Genomic DNA, 19,016 nt, shown 5'->3' on the forward strand with positions numbered 1-19,016 from the left:
GAGGGGAAAAAAGGAAGAGGAAAATCCCTGGTGCAGATTTAAACTGATGAGCGTCAAAGATGTGCTCCTGTAATAGATACGAGATCTTGGCTTTGCTGGCCTCAGTTCAAATGTCCCTGCGCCTTGTCTTACACTGTGCTTGTGGTGCTTAACACCTGTACGTGTTTACTGAGCTTGCTGAGTTTTCATGGGCGTTTAATGGTGGAAATGTGCATTGTGAGATCTTGCACCTGAGCTGTGGGAGCACTGGCTCAGTGAAGTGACCTCTGCAGGTAACGGCCAACCGAGCATATTCTGGTTTAAAAGACAACAATGGGTTTAACTTGTCTAGAGTCAGAGGTGAAGAGCTCAGGGGCTAAACTGAAGTCATACGTCCCATGGGCTCGTGTTCAGTGTGGTTGTAGGGAACTCTGAACTCTCCATGTTCTTGCATTTCACCCACAGTATCCCGCAGTATCTTACTTCCATGCTTCTTTATGCTTTTCTTTTTCCATTCCTGGCTGCCTTCCACCTTCCTCTGTGGTGCCAGTTGGCCAAGATTTGGCGTGTGCAGGGACTTGTTTGGAGCTACATCTCAGCTCTATGGTCAGCAGCTCGTGCTGACTGACTCGCCAGCTGCTGCCAGGCAGAGGGATCCTCTTTTCCAGCACCAGCCCTGTCCTCCAGCCAGCACCAACTTGCATTAATCCTGTGCACTATAAGAGCTCTGCTTTTGTTGGGCTTGACCAAGGATTTCAAAAGCTATTGGTGATTAAGGGGAAGGAAGCGAAGGGAGGGAGGAGCTCTGTATGGCAGGCTGCTTGTCTAGCCTGGTTTCATTGGAAGGAAAACCGAGAAAAGGATTTGAGGGTGACTAAGTACAAGGAAGAAAGCAGTGAACAGGATTTGATGGCCATTTTGTGTGATGTGAGAGCACAATGTAACTTCTGGGTGCACTCTAGGAGAAAATCTTTCATGTCTTTTTTTTCTTTATTTTTGGTGGGAATATTCTTCCTGGTCAGTGATACAGGGGTTCCCTCTTTCCTGTGGTTTCACTGTTTGTATTTAACTAAGAGAATATACCAAGAAATAAATTTTCCTTTGAAACCTGTGTGGTCTCATTTTTGGTACTGAGAATAATGTTGATTATTCAGCTCTCCAGTGATGCAGTTGGGGATGGGGAGCTGGCAGTCTTGGGTTCTTTCTCAGCACCATGCTCAGAGGTTGGGTAGGTCCTTGATTTGGTTTAACTTACTTAGTGATCTGATACCTTCAGCAGCCTCCTGCTTCATGTGAACTTGAAGCTGCTTCTGCCTGTGAAGTGTCTTTGACAAGTGTTTTTCTGTTTTTTCTGTTCTGCCTCAGTGACTCTCTGAACCTGGGAAATGGCAGTGATGGGAATTACGTGCCAGGGAGCTCCTGATCCAGCCATCAAGCACAAGAAGGAGCTCACGGCTACCAAGGGGCTGAATGAGACAGTGAGTGAAAAGCAGAGCAGTGTCTACAAAGTAGAAGAGTCCAAGAAGGTCATCTTCCACAGTCAGTGGAAAATCCTGAATGATGTAATCACCAAAGGAACAGCAAAAGAAGAAACAGGAGGAGGATGTGCATCAATTTCTATTATTGCCCAAGCAGAATGTAAGTAGGAGGGCAGTCTGCTCTTCATTGAGGAAAAGGAATGTGTAATGCAGTATGAGATTTCACTCGCTTTGCAGTCCTGGAGAGCTGAGATGAAGTCTATTTGTAATCCCAAGTAGGGTGGAGTAGGTGACACATCCCAGTCTCTAGGAAGCTCGTGAAATCTCCTAATAATGTGACAGCGTCCACTGAATAAAACATAAATAACAGAACAGCATGAGGCCACTGCACCAAGGTGCTTTGAGTAAACATCAGTGTCCTGCTGGGTCATCTGTCCTTGGCTGACTTCTGAGAGGTGTTTTAAAAAAGGGGGGGGGGGGGAAGAGAAGAAAAACAAAGCTGTCAGGTGGGAAAGAGTTGAAGGATCAGGAGATCACAGTGCTGGGAAGCTAAACAGTGCTGGGGGAGGAAGGATGTAGTGTTGATGGTGTGGCACGACTGTGTGGTGATTTGTCTGGAGCACTGTTTTAGCAAGTTGGTAGGATTGTTTCTTAGTGCAGTTGTTACTAGGAGACTTTGCTTGGCATTGGAGACGTGATGATCCTGTTTTCTTTCACACAGGTGAAAACAGTCAGGAGTTCAGCCCCACTTTATCAGAGAGATCCTTTATTGCTCATAGTAAGCGTTACAGGTGAGAGACCTCTTAACATGAATACCCACCTTTACTGCTGTGTTCGCTGACTGGTTTCAAATCATGCCAGCAATGTGTGCTTACAGTATGTCTTTCCAAAAGCACTTCTGTTTGAATGAGCTTTTCTCTCTGAGGCTCAGGAAGAGGGTATCTTTCCTAAACACCTTCCTCAGAACCTTTTTGTGTTAGGAGAAAGCATAAGTTTAAGCACAAGCTTTGTAGTGTCTTATTGTCAATGCTTGCTGATTTACTGGCCCTTGTAGTCTTCTACCTCTGTTTCTGGGTGGTCAGATTTGTTTTGAAGTGACTGAGTGATTTTTTTTTTTTTGAGGTTTGTGGGCTTGAAGTTGAAGGACCCAAGGGAAGAGTCTCAGTCTTTAACTGAACTGTCCCTGTGCTTTTGGAACCAGGTTACACCATTGTCTTTGAGAGTTGTGGGAAACTTGGGCTGCTGCCAGAAGTAGTCCTGAGAAAAAGGAACTGCTTCTGGGGAGGGTAAATAAAAGGGACTGAGAAAAGAACCTTTGTTTAATGACAGCATCAGAAATAGAGTTGTGAAGAGAAGCTAGAAGTTGTGATGGAAAAATGGTGGCCTGGAACTTGCATTTGTGGGAGTGAGCCACTTCTTCAGGAAGAGCTTGTGCCCTGTTGGGGCACATATTGGAGCTTTCTTAAGCTGCTCCAGCACTCTGGAGTGGCTCACTGGGATATTAGAAGGCAAAATGTGATGTTCTAGCTCTCTATTCTTTAAATCTCAGAAGGCAGAATTGCTAGTTCTTGTTCTGTGGGTCAGAGTTATTAGCTGGAGGTGTACTTTCACCATCAGATCTAAGAACCTTCATGCCTTTTGGTTTCCCGTAGCCGCTCAGACAGTCTTGATCAAATCCCTAACAATGTGGCCCATGCAAGGGAGGGAAAGATGGCACCTACCTGCTGGAGGGGGAGGCAGCGTGGGAAGACGAGAAGGAAACGTCACAAGAAAAGATCCAAGCTGAAAATACAAACAGTGGCTGCTGGCAAGCGAGGTCCCAGGACTCCTGAGCAAGAGAGCTGTACTCCAATTCCTGTCCAGGTGAGAATCCTTAACCCTTCCTTTTGTGCTGTTGAGACCCCTGCAAATTCCTAGCAGGTATTAGCTGAATTTTGGGTTGTTATATTGAGGTTCCTGCTCAGCTCTGTTGTTTGGTTTTATTTTCTAGGAGGATGAATCACACCAAAATATTATTTACAGAAACAGTTTTTGGGTTTCAGAATTTAACAAGGACTCTATGCTCTATGATCCGTTGTCTTTTGAGAAACCTGAGAAAGTTCTGTCTACAGGCAAACTCCACCCCCCAAGGAGCCAGTACAAAGCAGAACTGCACAAGTTGATTAGCCCTATTCAGTGTCTTAATCATGTTTGGAAACGGCACTATCAGAGGGACAGTGTTCCACAGCCTGAAACTCTCCATCCTTTTCCCTACAACATAATACCCCCTCACTTCCCACATCTGTACAGTTCTCTCCATGCCATGAAATATAATGCTCTGGAGACATACTTTCATGGTGATCTCAACTATCAAGATGATGAGCATCAACTACCTGGCCTAAACTTAGAATATAGTTTCTCTAAATGCATCAACCAATCCATGAAAACCAGCTCAGACAAGATTTCTGTGGAGGAATACTTGGTGGATGCCTTGAAGGGGAGTGTGAGTCTTGGTGAACCACAGAATTTAGCCAGCCTAGCCAAGACGTGGAGAGGAGGTGGTCTGGACCTGAAGGGACAATTTCATGAAGCAGATGAAAATGAAGGCGTGCTACTTACTGAGGTGATCTTCTGACCCTACACACTAGTGTGGTGGAAGGCAGAGCTTCTCCTGGGCTTCAGAAGGGAGAGAGTCTGCGTCCATGTGCTAGCTTCTGTAACAATACTGAGTTTTCTGAATGGTTCTTGAGATGGTGGAAGACTGCCAGTTAAAGATGTGCTTCTGGTTTTTGAAGGATATAAAGCCCTGTCTTAGACTAGTGGCCCTAATTTGTTTGCTCATTCACAAAATACTCATGCTTGTCTATGGAAGTGTTTCTGTGCTTAGTCAGTCTTCAGAGAGGTCTTCTCTGTTTCTCTGTTTTCTCTGTGAAAGAACCTGATCTATTCAGGTGAACAGGCTGCAATATTTCATTGACTATAGGTGACCTGGACTGTCACACAGACAGAAACCAGGGACATGGAGATTGTGAAGGTGCAAAAAGCATGTCTGCCACCTGTGGCAGGAAGCCAGCAACTCACCTATTGTCCCTTGCCAAGCACAGGGCTTGGGCCTATCAAATGCATGTAAACCTTAGAGGCATGATTTATTTCTTCTGAATTCAGTTCTGTCTTGCCACCTTCAACTCCTCATAGAGGTCTCTTTGGAATCAGTGTGACCCTGTCAGTATTGTCAGTGAAGTTCAGGGTATCACTCACACTGAGACCTAAGGCATGATCCCAGTCTACTGGCTATAAAAAAGGTTTAGCTCACACATAGATGTCTACGTTTAGTCAATCTTGTTTTGTTCATTGGATTTAGCTTTGTAGTCTGTCCTTCATGTGGGAATAGTTTGGCCCTCCAAAGGTGTCCAGATACTGTGGGCTTTCTTTACAGCAATGGTGTAGACTCATTTAAATCAGACAGAAATCAAATAGGTTCTCCTATCTCATCTCAAACCTGTGACAGAAGTAATTTTGACAGGGATTTTTTGAGAGGTGCAGTGGTATCTTTTCCTGAGAATGTTGGTCTTTGTGGAGCATCAGGATTGAACTGTTCCTTTCCTTGCTTCATCTTGTTTTCTGATTTTTCAGAAACTAAATCATCTCGATTTCTGATTTCCAGAGACTAAAGCCAGTGGATTATGAGTACCGAGAAGAGGTTCATTGGACCAAATGTCATGGTTCTTTGGGCATTGGCTCTTTTGGAGAAGTGTATAAAATAGAGGACAAACAGACAGGCTTTCAGTGTGCTGCCAAAAAGGTAATTATGTGTGAGAAAGCAGGGGGGGGTCCTGACACAAGAAGGCTTATGGAGAAAACATCTTCTTCCAGCTGCCATAGACTGAAGGTAGTTTATTATACAGTCACTGTGAAATGCTGCTGTGGTTCTGTCCAAGTTAAAACTGATGGCGTGGAGAGACGCAGCAGTTGGAGAACTTGTATGTGCACAGGGTGGGGGTCAAGCTCGGCAGCCAGAAATGGTTCATTTGGCCTTCAAAGTATGCTGCAGAAGATAATGGGGTTGTGTGCCGAGACATGCCAAGAGAGTCCAGCTTTCAGAAAAATTGGAAGTGTGTTCCTAGTGGCTGTGGGGGACAATCAGCTGTGGGAGCTGTTTGCTTATCTAACTGTTCCCATCTAAAAACGTGTCTAGTATAAATGGTGACATGGCAGGTGCTTCTTTGTTGAAAAAGGAATAAAGTAGGACAAAGTAAGGCAGTTGGTAGGCACTTAAATTGGAGAGAGCTTTCATCTGTTCAGTAAGTGTCATATGCAGTACTGCACATTATAATGAGGTGATTCTGTTCTAGATGCAGCAGCAGATGTGTTTTTATCCAAAAGTTGGCTTAGTAATCTATTGTGCACCAAGATATGCAATTGTCCTACCATGTATGAAGCATATAGAACATAACTGGAGTCAGGGTATTGGTTTGTAGGCATCCATGGAGTGCCTCGGAGGTGAAGGCAGAGTGATTATGCAAGTAGATGATGAGAAAGTAAACTACTCGGTTTGAACTTAACACTTGAATAGTTTCACCACCTCTGTGACCTGATGGTTCTCACATTACCCCAATAGAAAACTTCAAGAGGTGTGTGGGAAGCGTTTGTCTTGAGTACAAAAATGTTAAATGCAAAAAGAATCGGGACTTGAGTTTTTCAGTTTAAAATGTTTGCTTTTTCTTGCTTGCATTTGGGCTCAGCTTGCTGCATTGCATGTGGAAAGGTAGAAGTGGCAAGACTAAGCCAGCTTGTCCAGTATTTTAACCATTTAGTTTGCCAGCTGTATAGAAGCAAACACATTTAAAGCATACGTATTTATTTTGTATTCTGCATCCTCATGTTTTAGATGTGGGATTTTGTGGCAACATGACCAGCTTGTTTTCTGACAGGATGTAACTACTTACATTTCTTATGTATTTTTCCAAATACATTCTTAGGAGAAATAGCTGTATTTTCAGTAATGAGGAGTGGTTTTATTTTAATGGAGCAACTATCTTCAGTTCCTACTGTCTGCCTGTGTTAGAAGGGGACTTCCTGACCTTCTTTCACCATTCTTGGTATTGTAAGCACCAGCTCTCCAAATTCTTGAGATTAAAGAAGACTAGCTAGAGCTGGATTGCTGACAGTGAGGAAATGTGATCCATCCTTTTCCCAACAGAATCATAGTTCTGTTGGGAACAGGCTCATGTTTTCCTTCTGGGCTTTAGCAAATTCTTGATTTATTTTGTTTGGGTAAACTCAGTGAATAGAGTTTTTCTTTAACCATTTTTCTGTGCAGGCTGAAAAGGTGATAGTGTGGATCCCTGCTTGTGGCCATATTTCAGACTCCCTCCTGGTTTGGGGGAGGTTTATATTTGCCAAGTATTGCACTATCCTTAATTTTTTTTCCTCTTTCATGAAAGCAGAGTGCTCCAGTTGTCAGCATTATCTTTTGAACTGAGACAGAAATTACCTTCTGAAGTTACCAGCTACAAGCTGGAGGTATTGCAACCTGTCATCTTTTCTGACAAATCTTCACTCAGATGCTGAGGATTTAGGGACTCGCATCATCCTTGTTCAGAATCATTCTGAGTGTTCCCACATATTGTTGTAGCCACTGATTTCTGTTAATGAAGGTCATCCTTCTACCTCTGCTCTTGGACAGTGCAGGACACTCTGACCCGAGCATCTGGGGAACAGCTCAGTTGGGATTCAACACAAAATCTGTTCAGTGCTGCTTCTTTGTTTTTGTAGGTACAAGTTGAACACTTCCGTGCAGAGGAGCTAACAACATGTGCTGCAGTAACAAGTCCTAAAGTTGTCCCCTTGTACGGAGCTGTGAAGGAAGGACCGTGGGTGACCATCTTCATGAAGCTGATGGAGGGTGAGAAAGGAGCAACCACAGTGGAAGTTCCACTGTAACCACTGAATGCAGCAGACACTGATCTCCCTCCTGCCCCAGTTTTAAATCTGTTAATTCTTTGATGTATCCAGAGTATCTCTAGTGTTCATTCCTGAATGGGTTGGGATAGGTATTGTATAATCCTTGCTGGTATGTGGCAATGGTCTTTCTGGAGGGAGAAAAATTCCCAGTCCTGCCTCACTGCAGTACAAGATGTGCATCTCTTGACCAGCAGCTGCAAGTTCTCACTAAAACACATCGCAGGTGCTGGTTCTTGCATTCATGTTTATTTGCGTGGCCCCATATAAAGCACATTGTACTGGAAAAGGGGATTCTGTGTAAGCAAACCTCGGTGCTGCTGTTGCCTGATCCTGTTTTTCTAGTGAGGACCGTAAGGAAAATAGAGCCTGTGAAGAGCTGACTGGTGATCAGAGGCACCTAGAAATGTCTGATCTGCTCACAGAGTAGTTGCTTTTGATACAAAGCAACACCTTTAAACTGACGCTAAGCAAAAGGCTCCATGGAAGAGGCTAGTTTCTGTGGGCAGTAAGAACTCCGGGAATAACTAAAAGGAGCAGGCCCAAGTGTAGAAGATAAGGGCTGTCAGACCTGACAGTTCTTGTTTCTTCATCAGAAACCATGAGGAGTGCTGATGATGCTGGGAAGAATTTAAAGATAGGCTAACATGGACTCTCTGGATTCCTTTCTAGGTGGCTCACTAGGTCAGCTAATTAAACAGAGTGGCTGTCTGCCAGAGGACAGAGCCCTCAGTTATTTGGGCCAGGCATTAGAAGGCTTGGAGTATCTTCATGCTCAAAACATTCTCCATGGAGATGTAAAAGGTAGGCTTGTACTTAAGGTACCCTGTTCTTCCCTATTTCTTGATAGAGGCAAACTGCTTAGAGGTTAAAATCCTGAGTGGCTAGTTATTTAGCAGATTTTCAGCTCTACGTTTGAGGTCAGAGCTTAACTTGGTTCTAAACAGCTGAACATACCATATTTGTCACCTCTTTCTGTCATCCAGTGGGCCTGACAGGCTGTTTGCCCAGGCTGCCCACCACTGGGTAGAAGAATTTCCAGGGCAGATAATTATAGTTGTGTACTTGCTTAAGCCACTGGTGCTTCATAGGAGTAACAGACCTTGGTTAAGGCTCAAAAACCCTGTACTTCTGTGGGCTTTTGTGCTTTTTTTCCATCTCAGTGACCATAATACAAAGGAGACTAATTCAAAGCTTCTCATTGCCAGCGGAAAACGTGCTCTTGTCTGATGATGGAAGCAGGGCTCTTCTGTGCGACTTTGGCCACTCCGCTCACCTCCATCCAGATGGCCTGGGGAAGTGCTTGGTCACAGGTAAGGATTTTCTGCTGTGATTGTAAAGAATTGCTCTGCTGACTCATTTTTTCTTCTTTGAACATTTACATTTGGCTAATTTGCAAGCAGCTGTATTTTCCAGACTTAATGTTGCTGATAGTGTCACATTCCTTGATCTTACTGTGATGTATCCCACTGACAGCTAAAATGAACTTCAAGGTTGGAAGATGGTTCTTATCTGCCAGTCTAGAAATCTGTTGTGGGATTTTGTCAGCATAATGTGTGCTGTGTTCTGTCACTTCAAGAGGCCACACCGAAATTTAAAAATCTAACTCTGACTTGTGATGTGATGTAACCTCCTTGAACAGCTGGGGAAGGATCCTAAAGCAAAATTCCTCGCTGATTTTCAGGCAGTTAAGCTTTACAGTGCTGCTTAATGCAGCCCTTGAAAGAGAAGGATGTTTTCTTACACCAGTAAAGCATCATGTTTCCCCTCACAGATTGGCTTGGAAGGGGAAATTAATACCTATTCTGTGTGTAAGGGATGGGACTGATATGGAAATGTAGCCTATAAGCTTATAAGAGCACACAGCACTTCTTTTAGGGTTAAGATGACTTATTTCTCACTTTAACTGGAAAGACAAGGAAGCTGCCTTAGGCTTCCCAGCAGTTGCATTAGAACAATTCTCTAGTTTCCATGCAGTGAGTTTTCATTTGAATTGTTTTAGGGAACTATGTGCCTGGCACAGAGACTCATATGGCTCCAGAGGTGGTCATGGGAAAGCGGTGTGACTCCAAAGTGGATGTCTGGAGCAGTTGCTGTATGATGCTGCATATGCTTAATGGGTGCCACCCTTGGACCCAGTATTATAATCACCCACTCTGTCTAAAGGTAAGTGACCCAAGATATCTTCAGTAACAGGTACATATGCTTGCAGAGCCTCATGATACGTAGGTAGAGAGCTGTTTTTTCAGGGAGGCTGGCTGAGAGCCAGCTGGGCATCTAAATGATGCCAACCTTGTTTTGGAAGCTGATAATTTCTTACGCTTCTTTGACTGCTGGGTATTACACATGCTAGGGCTGTTTCATTCATATCCTGCTCATGACTTGAGTTGGCTTTTTAGCCGTTCACCTGTAATAAATTTACTGCTCAGATCTCTTGTTTAATGCTGTCATTTCAGTAGGAAATGCTTTCAGGGTGGGAAGAACCTTTCTGAAATCAAACAAAGCTTCTCTGGTCTAACCTCTTTCACTTCCTGTTTGTTACACAGATAGCTAAAGAGCCACCTCCTCTGAGGGAAATTCCACCTTCCTGCAACCCTCTCACTGCTGAGATTATTAAAATGGGTCTGGAGAAAGAGCCTGTTCAGAGAGCATCTGCATCTGAACTGAAAACAAAAACCAGTGTCGCACTTGAAGAAGGTAGAAATGTCCTGTGTCTAAAGCTTCTTATCCACACTGGTACAGTAACCAGTTGCTAGTTATGTCAGAGTGGCCCTATGGGAAATGTCAGTGTGTTTTACTGTTCAGGATATCGTTTGCACAGGCTTCAGCATTGATGGATATTTTGGGGTTCATGGCTTTTGCCCACAGCCCGGTGTTTCTCACCCAAAATTCCTTGTGTGCTGTCACCTGCTCTTGCTTCTCTGCTTGAAGCAGCCAATGTTCTGCTCCATGAGGATTTATTAAGGTGTGTGCTGTGGCTGGGCTCATGTTCAGCTGAAGTATCACCCACTGAGCTGGAGCCTGGTATGAAGCAAAACTGAAAGCAGGGGTTTATTGCATCCTGAACTGTAACTCCTACTTGCGCTCTGGTCTTGCCTCTAAGACTATCCATCATTTATTTCAAGTTAATCCTGCTGTAAGGTTCTGTAATACAGCAAGAATTTGTAGAGGTGGTCTGGTTTTGTCTTTTGAAGATGCTGCGTATTTTACAGCAAGATGCAGTTCAGAAACTCTTCATGTGAAGGAAAACTTTTACCTCTTTTGTTTTGTCTTTAGTTTATAATGTTTATGTGCTTTTTGCTTTTTACAGTGGGAGGTGTGACAAGCCCCTGGAGAGGTGAATACAGGGAGCCTAGGCATTTATCTCTGAACAAAGAAAACACTCCCCAGACATCCCTGTCCCCTACAGTGAGCTCAGTTTCTGAGACTGGTTCTGACCCAAAATTGGCAGTCAAAGTTTCTTGTACAAGTTCTGTCCTACCACCACCATCTCTGGAGCAAACAGAGGAGGTTGAGGGAACACCTTGGAATGTGTGCAAGGAGTTACCTGAGGCCTGGGATCCTCCACCTCTTGCCTCAACTCCTCTCCCCCTGAAGAGCTGCAGCCATGTGGAGAGAGCAACAGCCATTTCAGAGCAAGAGCTTCAGCAGCTAGAAATAGGTAAGCAGCAGGCTATGGAGAGAATTCAGCTTTTTGAGCATGATCAAAATACAGCTGCTTTCTATTGGCCTCTTCACAGTTATTTCTAGGGTTTGAGCTTGAGTGTCATTTTTGGTCAGTTCTCTCTCATTACACAGGTTGTTCAGCCTTCCTTTGAATTACCCAGAGTAGTAGTTCTTAACCAGTTAAATATGCCACAAAGTTAGTGATCAGAATTTCCTTCTACTCTCTGAACAGTGAAGGGAACTTCTGTGAGAGGTGCAAGAACCTTAAAAAACCACCAGTGTCAGACTTGTGCTTTAAGTGGGGTCTGCATTCCAACTTCATCTGAAATTTTAGGTTTTCAAACATTATTCTTTTGATAAAAGGATAAACCTATTGGATGGGAGATATCAAATGAAGTATTATAGTTAAAATCAGTCTGCAACTGTTCTGTTGCATTGGAAAACTTAGAGCCACCAGCCAATGAATTTGATTACCAGCAGCAAACCAGAACTGGAAAACTTGCAGTTTGGAAACGAGGGAAGGAACAGTCTGGTTCCATTGCCCCCGTGTGACTCAACCTTCACATTTTTTTAATTCCATATTTTCCCTAGCTTGAAGTTTTCAATTAATTTCCAAAGACTAGAAAAAGTGTCTTGAAATGTAACTTGTCATGGACCTGAGGAATGGCATTCTAGGGGATTGCTGAGGGTTGGCTTTGTCTCAAATGGCTTTGGATCTTCAGCAGCCTTGTAAAGTCTGGATATTATCCGTGCAAGTTACCACAGGAGTTGAATACATAAGTTTGACCTTTCTTTGGCTATAATGTGGATGAATCTACAGTGAAGATTCATAAGTAACATAATAGGCAAGAACTAGGAAATTCTTGGCACTAGTGCTGCCTCTGTTTCGTTTTGCAAGTCGTTGGCACAATTCATCTCTCCTTTCTGGCTCAGTTTCCACAGTGGTGACCATAGCCTCTGCTTAGCAGAGGAATTGTGTGCCATGTATTTTGTGGACACCAATATCAACATTCATTAAATAATGCTGAAGAAGCTTTGGGTATTAATTGCACTAATTGTAATTAGAGGAGGGAGGCAGGAAAGGAAACAATGGTAATGTCTTCCTCTTTCCTTTTGCTTGCAGAACTGTTTTTGGACAGCCTTTCACAGCCTTACTCTCTGGAAGAGCAAGAACAAATGCTTTCATGTCTCAGCATTGACAGCCCATTTGTGTCAGATGCCAGTGAGAAGGTGCGTGTAGATGGATGCTGAGGGGGCTGGGTGTGGCAGGGTAACCATCTCTGGTTTACGGGGAGCTGTGACCAGTGCACATCTGGAGTTTCTCATGTTCGTTGCTGCTTTTTGACACCGAGTTTGCTGTAGAATGCCTTGGGAAGAAACCTTTGTCCTTAGACAATTGGGTGTTTAGGATTGTGGTTGCTCCGTTAGTTTACTGTCCAGCATGGATCTCTTTTCTCCAGTTGTTCTCCTGTGCTGTATACTGACAGGAAGTCTCAAGTGTGTGGATATGGAAAAATCTCAGGAGCTTTGACCCTCGCTATGCAGAAATAGGGAACTGAAGAAGCAGTGGTGAACTTGGACCAGATAGCTGTGCAGCCCAGGGTCAAAGGATGTCTAGGGGGAAAGACCAGAAGAATAGGGCAGATGAACAGAGACCCTGGTCCTGGATATTCATTTCCAGCCTAGGGATCTGTTCTTCATAAAGTTTTTTAACCCATTCATACTGGTGACTTACATAGTCAAAGTTACTAAGTGTAATTGCTTTTGTTTGCTTTATCTCTGGTGTTCATAAGGTAGCGAAAACCAGCGAAACACTGAATAAGCCTTGCTGTAACCAGGGAAGGACCTAAGCCCTTCAGTCATTGTTTTCAAAGACAGAGTCCACAGTTGTGTAGCCTGCCATCTACAGGAGTCATTTCTGCCTGTGACCATCTCTGTTTCCTATTTCTGTTCCTCTTCCCAGCCTTCTAATGTTTTCTGAGGAGGATTGAGCAGAGTCACGTCCAGTAGTTCAGCTTTGACACAGCATGGTGTGTGCAGCTGGGATGTGACTCTGGCTTGCTTTGGTTCTGTGTTTGGTTTTATTTTCCCCCAAATACCCAACTCCAATATATAATTTGACTTTTTTCTGATACTCACACTCTGCTGATGATGTCAGATTGACTTCTGATGACTTGAGGATAATGCAGACTTTTCCAAGCTGTCTAGCATTGTAGGATCCAGAGTTGTTTATATACACTTCACTGTTCTTCCTGTGTGTTACTTGGCGCTTACTGACATTAGAAATCTGTCTCACACTTTATTCTGTCATTCAGTGAGCTAAACCCCTCTTTTCTCATACAGCTCTTCCACTGCTTATTGATTTGCCCATTGATTATATCTTAGTATGTCTGAAAAATGTTTCATTGCTCTTCATGTCCTTTTCCACATGGCAGGTAAATGTTGACTAACTCAAGGCCTGGCCTTAGATCCCTGTGGATTCCTACTTTTTTCTTCCTGAGGTGATTTTAACGTTTATCTCATACAAACTCATTTTCTTTAGGAGCTTTTGCCAAACTTATGCTTACTTCTGCAGAACTCCATGAAGGCCTCTCACAGCTTGAGGGACACTATGAGCTCTGGGATTCATTCCTGGAACAGCCAGGCAGATGGACAGAGCTTCAGCTGGAATAACCTGCGGAGCCGCAGTCGGCACACAGACACTCCCAGCTATTTCAATGGTAAGTCTCAAGTGCTACGTTTTGATCAGGGAGAACGTCCTCAGTGTCTAGAGGATCTGGGGTCTTGGAGCTCTTCTTATCCTTTGGAGGCCAAGTCTGACCCAGTGATGAATGGGTGGAAGACACTTGAGTCTGTATAGTCTAGGAAAAGCCAGAGAAGTTCCCGGCTCAGCTTTGTATGCGCTGCCTTGTGCATCTGCCATGTGCAAGAATGTGTTTTATAACCATAAATGTCTAGAAAGTACTTTTGAGGGCATGTTGTGTGAATCAATACATCTCTTCAGCTGCTTTCTTGCTAAATCCAGCTCTGCCCTGTGAGTCATTGCTGTCTTCAGCAAGCCTCCATGCTCAGCGGAAGACCTACCTAAATTAAATGCTTAAAGACAACACTGAGTTTTGATATATGTGCCTTGCTAGTCAAGTTTTCTGTGTTGGACTGAGAAGTCATTATGCCTACAGAAGTTAATGACTTCTCTTGCACATTTCAGGAGTGAAAATCCAGATCCAGTTACTAAGTGGAGAAAATTTACACATCAGGGATTTCCACAGGACAAAGGTGGGAGACATTGCCACTGGGATAAGCAGCCAGGTGAGACACAGTGCAGCTTCATAATGCCTTTAAACAGTGACCCTGAAGTCCATTCGAGGGCCCTAATGACACATTTAGTAGTATAATTTCAATGTTGCTGTTAGGAATGTGATTCCCAAAGATGTTTTCTGAATCATAAACAGTTGCTAATTGTCAGAGGGACCACAGGGATCTCCATCTCAGAAGGTACCTATGCTGCAGCTTATAGTCCTCGACCATAAAAATAAATTCTTTCCCCTCTCCCTGTAGAAGAATCACTATATGACTTTTTCATCAAGAGCAGTAATATCAGCTAAGGGAGATGGGCTGTGTTTGGCTGTGATGCTTCTAACTTGTTAGGTTGGAGGAGATATTGGCAGACTACAGTGAACCGCACTGTTGTCCTCTTTGGCAGTCCCTGAAAGAACTCCTGAGTGTTTGTGAGACTGTGACTCATCTGAGTGCAAAATGTGGTGAGCATCTCTAAACAAAGAGGTTGCAGAAGTCCAGAAAATGGTTCAGTGGTGCTGGTTGTCTTTGGCATACATTGTCTCTTGGACATCACAGAGCCTGCAGAGGAATTCACTGTGCACAAACATAGGCAGTTCAGGAACCACCAGTGCTGGTCAGAAACTCATGTGAGGCAATTTGGCGCTGGGTGAATGAATGCTACCTAGTCCAGTTTCTGAGATACTTTCTTAGGAGAGAAGGTTTGGATGCTCCTGCCAAGAACAGGCCTTTCTCCAGGAGTGTTTTTTTTTTGATTGGGAAGTTCATTGCTGTGTTTGATAGAAGGATATCATGTTCTGAAAGAGACTTGAAATGCCACTCAAATCTGTCTGTTCTGTTTCACAGATACCAATCCCTGCTTTCAGTCTGGTTACTAAAGAAGGCCAGCCAGTTCACTACAACATGGAGGTCCCCGACTCTGGTATTGAGCTGCAGTGCACCCTTGCCCCTGACTGCAGTGTCAGCTGGACATGGCGAGTCAAGCATGGTCAACTGGAGAACAGGCCATGAAGCTGTTCCTGTTTTGGAGGTTTTTACCTTGTTGAAAGAAGGAATTGCAAAAGCTTCCAACCACCACCCCTGCCATGGAGCACCAAGTGCAGTTGCTGGTGTTTTGTGCTGAAGTAGAATAGCGGCTCAGCAGCTCACTGCTCTCGGGCCTCACTTCTGTTGTCTGTTTTGATCCAGTTCCAAGACATGTCCTGAACTTAGGTGTTCCCCAGAACAGTGGGAATTACTTGTTTTGGGTGTGAGTGTTAGGTTGAGCTTGAGAATGGTGGGTGGAAATTCCTACTTTTCAGAGGAATGTGATTGTGCTTTTCAGGAGCAGAGGGGGATTGGATGAGAACTCTTGTTGCTCAGCCTCCGAGGTGAAGCCAGTAGCTGCTGGGCTTGCCCAAAGGAGGAGGTTGGATGTCTTCAGTGTAGTTGGTTGTGCCAGGGGGAGCTGGCTATCTTCCCTCTAGCTGGAGGAAAAACTCAGTGTTTCTGTCGGCTTTGGGTAGCATCATCTCTACCTCAAGCCTTTTGCATGGGGAAAATCAACAGCAGTAACTGGCTGGGTTCTTGGTTTCACCTCCCACCCTTTCCTGCAGACACTTCCTTCTTGAATCAGAAAAGAACTATCTTCCCAGAAAGAGCTTTGCTTGCAGCTCTCATCTTCAGGCTTCCTCCCTGGCTTAGGAGCTGGTGCTCTCTCTCTGGTGTTGCTTCCAACTCTGGCAGGTAGGGCAGGAGGAAGGTATGATATTCCTTGGTGGGAAGGGTGGAGGGGTTGTATTCCTCCATCCTCTTTCCACCACTGACTTGGGTCTCCTCATGGACTGTCCCATGCAGGCAGCTCCCCCTGGAAGGGGAAAGGGATGGCAGGTCCCCCGGCTCAGACCAGGGCTGACTTTGACTACAGCATTTATAAAAACCTCACTCCTAGCTATCACCCCATCCCTCCACTCAGCCCCAGGATGGGAGGTCAGTGCCCCACGTGTGCGTGGTGCGAGCTCAGCCTGCCCTCACCAGCACTCAGGGACTGACACGAGGCCTCCTATCACTGCCATTATTGCAAGACGTGCTCACGGAGCGGGGTGGGCAGCTGGGCCCAGGATGCCTTAAGTTTTCAACTGTTTTTTTACTGTTGTGTCGATTGTTATGAGTGTACTGAAGCAGCATGGGTCCCATTCTGATGGGCTGGTGTTGCTAAGCCTCCTCTAAGCCGGAACAAAGGCAGAGGGAGTTGTAAGCTAGGGTATATTTATTCAGGACTGCTCAAAGCCCTTACACACGTGGAAATCACTTGACAGGGTGCTGTTGCTCTTCCAGAGTGTTGTAACTTCAGTGGCCTCTGAGCAGGAGCTATCTACATCCAGGCTGAACAGAGAAACTGCTCACAGAAAGCAGGGTATGCTCTGCCAGATCCATGCTGGTTCTGGGGGCACAATGGGACAGGAATGTTGGCAGTTTCCTCAAGTGAAGTTCACTTAGGAAATAGCTGGGAAAGTTACACCCTGGACCTCCCTTTCTGAGAAGCAATGCTCCTTTAGGAACTGATACTCCTTCCCTTTGGTCTCCCAGAGCATGGGCTGGTTTTGATAAACTTGGCAGTGACATCCCTCATCAAAAACTAAAGTTGTGATCTAATAAAAAAGTGGAACTCTTGAGGAAAAATGGAACCTGTCACCACTCTGGGTTTAGTTTTTATAGCACTTTTTGTTCTTAGCACTTAATACATTGGCCAGAATAGGCACCTGATTATATCTGCAATGCCACATGAAGAGTCTTTTTAGTAAACAATTAACGGAGTATGCACATGTCTTCCAGGAAGGAGTAGGGGAGGAGTGGGTAGGTTGGCTTGATTACTTTTTCTCAGATGCCATAAGCTACTAAGAATGTTAAGCAGGAGGATCAAAATGCTCCTCCAGGGCTCCCAGGAGCTCCCAAGCCCATACTCAGTGCAGTGATCAAACTCCCCACACCTGGCACCCTTCCTGGGCTTCCTGTGAGGCAGGGAGGAGAAAAACCTGTTGGTTGTTTCTAAGAAGAGTCTGTTGGTGATGTGTCAGTCTGAAACACGAAAGCAGGGTCTGTTCCCTTCTCAAAGTCTGCATCTCATGGCTTTCACTGCAGGGTGCTTCGATGTACAGTTGTTTCATACATGGGTGTGAGACTCAAGTTCTGCCAAGCTGTAGGGCAGGATGCAGCAGCCCTCTGTTCCCAGGACTTTCGAGCTTCACACTTCATCTGTAGCATTAACATTAATATCAGGCCACCTACACGAATGGAGGAAGGGCAGTGAACTCTCGTGAACCCACAGTGCCTTCACAAAGTAGATGGAGATGTCTGTGTTCTGTACCCTCACACCAGTATTAGCCAGTATCTCCATCCTTTTTGTTTCGTCCAAAACCTCCAGTCCTGTGTTGCTGCCACCTCAGGCAGGAAAGTGAGGCTGCAGACTTCCACCTCGCACATATTGTACAAGACAGGCTGTGGCATCAGCAGGCACTGCCAGGTGTGAAAGACTCTGGCTAATACCACAAACCACTGGTGCTTTCTTACTGTCCTGAATGTGGTTCTCTTGGGAGGATCTCCAGGGTTTGCATAGTTTTACTGCCAGCTTGAGATCTCCTCAACATTCTGCTGCTGCCAGGACAGTTCCCTCTTCATTTGGCTGATCATTTTTGCTGTGACAGGCATAAAAAGTCCAGCTTTCCAGATGAAGGCTGGCTGTGCAATGCTGACAGGAGGCAATCAGGAAAGCCTTTGGTTATCCACATTAAAACTTGGCTGTAAATGTGTATAATAACAAGTTGTCTTTGGGGTAGAACCCCAGGTCAGGGTACAGAGGACAAATAACAGTAGGAGTCACAGAAACAGATGGCTTTCATTGTGTTGCTCCTTCCAAAGATCTGGAAAAATCACTGTTGGAAAGCAGTATGGAGCTGATCACCTCTTTGGGATGGGCAGTACTGGTGAGGGCGATGGAATAATGAGCTTGTGTTGAACGAATGACACTTTATAAAACTCTGATTTCTTGAAATGAACTTCTTTTGACCTGCATTTTCACAGGGAAAAAGAAATAAAGCTGGACAAAAATGTTCTTCATTCTCATTGCTTATGGTTGAGACCTTGTCCCAGAGAGTTCCTGAGTAACACATTTGTTAAGAAAGGAAGCCTGGTTTCATTGAACTCTGCTGTGTATTGCCTTTGGGTTTGGAGGTTGCAGGGAGAAGTCATTTCTGGACGGGAAGAGGCAGCAATAACTTTGATGAATCTAAGCACAGGATTTCATAGAATCGTGGAATCCTAGATTGGTTTGGGCTGGCAGGCACCTTTCATCCAGTTCCAACCCCCTGCCACAGGCAGGGACACCTTCCACTAGCGCAGGTTGCTCCAAGCCCCTGTGTCCAACCTGGCCTGGAGCACTGCCAGGGATGGGGCAGCCACAGCTTCTCTGGGCACCCTGTGCCAGCGCCTCTGCTCACAGGGAAGAACTTGTGCCTGAGAGCTCATCTCAATCTCCCCTTTGGCAGGTTAAAGCTGTTTTCTGCTGCTGTGGAGGGCAGAAGCTGTGACCTTCCTGCCCAGGGTGCCCAACAGAGAGGATATGTGTCTGTGCAGGTGCCTGGGGTACAGTAGCCTTCTTAGGGACACTTGAGTGGTAAG

The 19,016-nt window shown here is 44.9% G+C and overlaps 1 protein-coding gene across 3 annotated transcripts; it reads left to right on the forward strand.

Moving 5' to 3' along the window:
• Positions 1 to 1,030: 1,030 nt before the first annotated feature.
• MAP3K14 (mitogen-activated protein kinase kinase kinase 14) lies at positions 1,031 to 18,447 on the forward strand. 3 transcript variants are annotated; one of them, XM_061477594.1, is made up of 15 exons: positions 1,031 to 1,617; positions 2,179 to 2,248; positions 3,110 to 3,320; positions 3,448 to 4,059; positions 5,101 to 5,238; positions 7,212 to 7,341; positions 8,070 to 8,201; positions 8,561 to 8,710; positions 9,400 to 9,563; positions 9,944 to 10,094; positions 10,708 to 11,058; positions 12,187 to 12,293; positions 13,639 to 13,783; positions 14,272 to 14,372; positions 15,207 to 18,447. In XM_061477594.1, exons 1-15 carry the CDS (start codon positions 1,365 to 1,367, stop codon positions 15,369 to 15,371), a joined length of 2,880 nt encoding a protein of 959 aa, XP_061333578.1. In that variant the 5' UTR covers positions 1,031 to 1,364; the 3' UTR covers positions 15,372 to 18,447. The 3 variants fall into 3 exon arrangements, with proteins under 3 accessions (XP_061333578.1, XP_061333581.1, XP_061333580.1); XM_061477597.1 differs by having other exon boundaries at positions 1,035 to 1,617; positions 8,606 to 8,710; XM_061477596.1 differs by having other exon boundaries at positions 1,035 to 1,617; positions 2,179 to 2,247; positions 3,106 to 3,320; positions 8,606 to 8,710.
• Positions 18,448 to 19,016: the final 569 nt, after the last annotated feature.

The sequence above is a fragment of the Pezoporus flaviventris genome, unplaced genomic scaffold (assembly GCF_033815535.1).
Source record: "Pezoporus flaviventris isolate CSIRO_AGI_PZ_B2104156 unplaced genomic scaffold, CSIRO_AGI_Pfla_v1 ptg000107l, whole genome shotgun sequence".
In the NCBI taxonomy this organism is placed as follows: domain Eukaryota; kingdom Metazoa; phylum Chordata; class Aves; order Psittaciformes; family Psittacidae; genus Pezoporus; species Pezoporus flaviventris.